The sequence below is a fragment of the Limulus polyphemus genome, unplaced genomic scaffold (assembly GCF_000517525.1).
Source record: "Limulus polyphemus unplaced genomic scaffold, Limulus_polyphemus-2.1.2 Scaffold302, whole genome shotgun sequence".
Lineage (NCBI taxonomy): Eukaryota > Metazoa > Arthropoda > Merostomata > Xiphosura > Limulidae > Limulus > Limulus polyphemus.
The window spans coordinates 302,086-308,085 of record NW_013665912.1 but is presented as its reverse complement, the minus strand read 5'-3'; the positions used below and the strand labels follow the sequence as shown (position 1 = coordinate 308,085).

Here is a 6,000-nt window from a genome sequence, read left to right as displayed (position 1 = left end):
TTTGTCAAGTGCTGATGAGACTTTCTGCCCAACTCCAGGGCTCTTCTGGTAGGTCAGAACAAGACAGGTAGTAATGGTTGCGATGCTATTTATGTCAAAAAACTATTTGAACAACAATTGTTAGTTATGTCACAAGTAGTGGTAAATCTACATTATAGTGTGAAATTGATTATTTAAAAAACAATAGTAGTTGTGATAAGCATTTAAATGAAAAGTTTGACTGCTTACAGCAAAATACATGCTACATTACTAAAATATAATGTTATACTAATATTTATTATTAACTTGTAAATCACAATAATTTGTAAATATGAAGGCATTACTTACACAAAATCTTAATTTTTGAATTCAGCAAATCATGCAAGCTGATTTGTAACATCTAAAAGCTGATTTGATTATGCATGATCTATGCCTTATAGGTTTAAATTATTACTGGCGAGAAATTAGAAACAGTCACACAAAAATTAATGCTAAGTTTACATACATAACACAATGGAACTAAAATGTCCAACTGAGATCACCATACCTTTCTTGAAAGAATCTTCCTCATCAACATCCTCCTCTGGAAAGAAATACATAATTCAATGTTTCAGATGTACAAATATTATCAACATAACTGAAGATATATTATACTGACATACAACTTTTCAAGTGCTTGAAAAAAAAATAGTTTGAGATATTAAAACTGAATATCTCTATGTTCTACCCTGTAGCATATAATACATTTGAATATTGTAAAAGAAAATGCAAATAAAAATATTTTTCAATGGAAATATTTGTAAAAAAAGTAATGTCCCAGAGGAATGTATTAGTAAAATATACTATTTTATAAAGAAAAACGTAATTATTAAAAAAAAAAGCATGCTACAACCCTTTCTGTTAAGTACTTTCAGATATACCACCAACTAGTGCACTGCACAGTGAGATGCTTACAATGGAAAATTATTTTTATTAAGATATAAACAATTTTTTTTGAAGGTGTTAGAAATTAACTTAAAATTTAAAAAGTTTTGTAATTACCAATATATAATGACCAAAATTCATGAGAATTTTCTGCTTGTAAACCTTATGTATTATATACACAGCATGTATATCATAATAAATTTTTTTTAATAAAAAAAACACTTTACTCCCTCCATATATATGTATGGAACTATTTATGCACCATACTGCTTGTGGGTAAATGGTATTGTTGGTTATCGTGTCCCTAATTACACAAGTCACAATTTATTTTAACAATACCAATAGTATTGCAGTTAATTCCAATAATTATTGCTGGGGTTTCCTATCTATCTTAGATTGAAAATCATTGATTTCATCCAGTTTTTTTACCAATTCTTTATGCTAAGTCAAAAAAACATGAAATTACTTGTTATGTGCAATATGTGGACCCTACTCACAGTGAAGTCTAAAACAAATTGATAATTTTTTTATCATCATTATCTGATCAATTGAATTTTTTTTAATGAAAGCTTTTAGCAATAAGTGTCATATCATATAATGTGTAATGCAGCAAAACTCACAGAAGATCAGGTGATGATAAAAATGAATTTTATAGAATACTGTTGTAACAGTAGTGTTTTTTATGTCCATTACTAAGTGTATAATCTTTTGTTTCTTGAATTTGGTAATACAGAAAATACTATAAATATGCAAAAATTATAAATGCCACTTATATGAGATTAATCAAATTTCCTGCAATTAATCACACACATGTAATCAACCATAGTTACCTTCTATATATAGTACTGTTTTCTATTGTTGGGCATGTTCTTTGTAGATTATTTGGTAAAGTCCAATCAACTCAGTGATAATGAAAGTGTTTTATTTCTCAAACTAAGTTCTGCAACTTGTAAAAATTTCACGTAACTAATAATAGGCTTAACCTCACACAAAAATACATATTCCACTTTATTTTTTTCTAATAATAGGCTTAACCTCACACAAAAATACATATTCCACTTTATTTTTTTCTAATAATAGGCTTAACCTCACACAAAAATACATATTCCACTTTATTTTCTTTCATATGTTTGGTACTTATTGTACCTCTAGTACTCCACTGAGAACACAAACTCAAAATTTACAGCTCTTAACTAATTAACTGGCTGACTTAATAATCAATTAAAAATCTTGCCTAACTTGCATTTTATACTGTTCAAATCCTTACCTACACTTTCTAGAAAGTTCTAGTCATTAAAACACATGATCATCATGTGACATTAAAAATTCCCTTTGGTCAAAATTAAAAAAGCATAGCCTATAACATTTTCCCCTTCCTGGATTGTGAAGTCTCTTAAACAATTATGCTACACAAGAAGACAATGGTACATTACATTAAACTTTGATAATTAACAATGAAGTAAATTTTGACAATTGACATCATATGTATTTATAAATAAACATTACAATCATTAATTATGTGAAACAAAGTACAATGAAAATTTAATTAACAAAATATGATTTTCTTTATTTATTTATGATATTTAAACTGTCCAGCTACCAAATCTATTTGGTGGTTTCTTTTCCATGAGTTATGGTACAAGGATTGGATGACCTCTTGTCCTTTATCAACACTTGCATTTTGCCAATAAGAAGTTATCTTCAGATAGATGGTAAAATGAATCCATTGGTTGCTCCATCCCCGATTATACTCTGGAAGTAGTCTTGACAGGGACCTCAGACACTTTAATAAGGTGATCTACTTCTGGCAACAACTTCTCTGAAGCTAAGCAGTAGGCTGCTCTCTTAACAATGTATTTCCAAAGTTAAACATGATGGATGGCTTTTTATTTAAACTGCTTTTCTTTTGGTATTTTGCTCTATTGCACTTTATGTTAGATTTTTTCATTATCATGTGTTGACACTGGAAATCCAGCCAATGGTAGTGTAATTTTCTTGTAGTATAAATGGATTTCCTGGTCATAGACTGTGAAACTGTTTGAAACAAGAATAACCTTACATCCATGATTCTGCATGATGCCTATTTTCAGATATTTATTTTTCCTCAATATCAAAAATCATCTAACATTTCTCTTGCTGGAACTTTATGATCACTTGCTGTTCATGTCAATCCATCATCTTGGTTCATTCCTGTAGGAAATTATGCACATTTCATTATCAAATCTGCTTGAACAATGGTAGTTGTGAAATCAGTGTCAATCAAAATGTTGTAAGGATTCCCATCAATGAATCCACTAACTTGTAGACTGATTTCTTAAAAAAAATAATGAACTCATCTCAATCAAACCAGATATTCTCATTCTAAGGAAATAATGTCCATGTTTTCCACCCCTATAATAGTTTCCTTTTTCCTGTCATTCTTGGAAGCAGTTTCTATTTCCTCTGTGCTTCCTGGTAATATCCCCTTTTAAGATGCAATTGAAACACCTGTCATATAGGTTACTTCTTCCATTCTGAGTTAACAGTTACCCAATCCTTAAGAGTTCTTCTAGATCACATTAGTTGCGGCTGGAATAGTTTACAAAAATCATGCAGTAGTGGTAACATACGTAAACCAGACGAGTTTTCCTATTCCATAACAGTTGATGGTGCCTGAGATTTGAATTCTTAAGCCAGTACAGAAAGATGTGATTTAATCCTTGCACTTGCAAATTCATTTACCACATGTTTTATATTAGCATTATTTTGTTCTTTGGTAACCTTTTTATAATTGTTTTGCACTTCATTGATGTCTTTTTGAATTTTATTATAATCTTTCTGTACATCTCTTAAGGTTTTTTCAACTTCAATTTGTAAATGTTATATCATTTCTTCCACCTTACTGATCTGGATTCACAAGTCTTCTGTAAACTGTCCATCTTGTTGTTGTAATTCTTCTCTTCAATTACTGCCTCTTTCCTCTAATTTTCTGGACCTTCTGTTAATTTTTGTAACTGTCTTTCAATTTTTGCCACTTTTTTCTTGATCTTTATATTTTCTGTATTTTTCTTCTAATTTTTCTTGGTCTTCTTTTAATATTCTCTTTCTCTCTCTTTTTTTTAATCATTTTTCCACTGTTTCTTCATTTCCAGAAAATATTAATCTCACTACAAGACTGTTTTAACATCTTGAAGTTAGAACTTTATTTTTACCACTTTTGACACCAGTGTTGTAATGGTTTCTAAGGTTGGAAAGGCTCTCTCTTTTTGGATTATTTGGTAAAAAATTAAAATGCAAGTTCAGTCCATTTATTAATAACGAAAACATTTTATTTCTCAGACTACAAGTTTTACAATGAGCACAAATTCCATGTAACTAATGACAGGCCTAACTTCACAAATAAATAATGCCTCAATAGATTCCTAATTTTCTTGTACTTAAGATACCTCTTTTATTTCTAGTACTTGGCTAAAAACACTAAAAATTTACAGCACTAAGTTAACTGGCTGACTCGGTGGTCAATCAACAATCTCATCTAGTCTCACCTATGTTTTATATCATTCAGTTGTTTCCTAAACTTTCAATAAAGTTCTGGTCATTAGGACACACACTCCTCATGTGATATTAAAAACTTCTACAAAAATCAGTACCAATGGCTAAAATAAGATAAACATTAGTTTAAAATTCGATGTGTAAATTGCAGCATAATGATTGACAATAAGAATTCATCATACAGTGTTGTTTTACAGTGGCAAACATTTACTGCAACAGATGTCTTAATTATTATCATTCCCTTTAAATCAAAAGACACTAGGTAAGGAGGATAAGCAACTAGTGTCTTTGTATTTGCTAGTTCATTCTTATTATTTGAATGTTATTTCAAATTCAATTTTATCATTGTTTAGAAGGGTTTTTATTAAATATGTGGTGATACAGAGATACGAGTAAACAGTACAAGTCTTTTGTACAGAAAAAATCAGAATTTCTAATAAAGTATTTTTGCTAAAAATTAATGATTCAATAAAGGAAGATGAGTATTGAGTAATACATGTTGTCTTCATTTCTTTTATCAGAAACATTACTTGCAAAGTAACATAAATTAACAACAACAGTAGAGATAAATATTAACTTTTTTATTTTATTTTACTTCTCTTGCCAGCTACCATTTAGTTGATCAAACCTGAGAATTTGAAAAAGCACCGTAAAGTGTGAAGTACTTATATATATATATACACACACATAAAAGACAATGTTAGTAATATAGATCATAAATTAAAGACAAGACTGTCAAACTTTGTACCAAACCGGTGGTAAAACTATATCTAGATAAGCATCGTACTGCGGCATCAATATCTAGATACATTCTGTATCAACTACTATGATGAGATACGCATCCTTAGTTTCATGTTATTAATGTTTTTCTTCACTCAACACGTTTTTGCTTTTAGTACAAATTAACCACTAAGCTACATAACTGTTTTGAGCTAGATCCTATTTAAGTAGAGATAATGCAATCAGTCAGTGATTGCACCAAGTGAGCTTGGGGTTCTTATTTTTAATGACACATAGTTTTATACAGTTCTACTTTCTGCAAATACATGTTGAAAGCTACATGGGAAATTATTACTTTTTATATAAGAACAATGTTAACAAGGTTTGGTGGAGATAAGATGTTACAGACAGCCTTTGTTCTGTGTGAGAAATTAGATCATTTAATCTTAGAAATACTGATGGAAAAGAAACTGGGACTGCAGCTTCAACATAATCTTGGACTAACAAAGCCAATGCTCTATTCAAGAGTACAACAAGCTGTCCCCTTCTCCAATAAGGCTTTTTTAACTATGTGTATGAAATTTAATACCACTTTACATTGTTATGGTCAGGCAATTAGTGGGTTGACTTACTACCATCCAACCAAATGATGAGTCTAACTAGACTCACATATATATTTATCATTAATTAATTCACATTATGAATCAACGAAAGTAAACTTTGTAACAAAACATTATTGTAAGTGAAAAGAAACTCTAGGACTGGGGCTTGAACCCAGGATCTTTGGCTAACAGAACCAATGCTTTATTCAACTAATAAAGTGTGTAACTTATATACACACAACAA

General features: G+C 29.9%; 1 protein-coding gene across 5 annotated transcripts in view; it reads right to left on the bottom strand.

The window, feature by feature from the left end:
• Positions 1-6,000, bottom strand: part of LOC106457198 (protein SET-like) — a 72,030-nt gene that overhangs the window by 6,064 nt on the left and 59,966 nt on the right. For all 5 annotated transcript variants that reach the window (XR_001290685.2, XR_001290686.2, XR_002610101.1 and 2 more), the window contains one exon: positions 527-562. Coding sequence is in view for 2 of the 5 variants with exons in the window: in XM_013916590.2 (XP_013772044.1) it covers positions 527-562 (36 nt within the window). In the remaining 3 variants the exon portion in view is untranslated. The remainder of the gene's footprint in view (positions 1-526; positions 563-6,000) is intronic.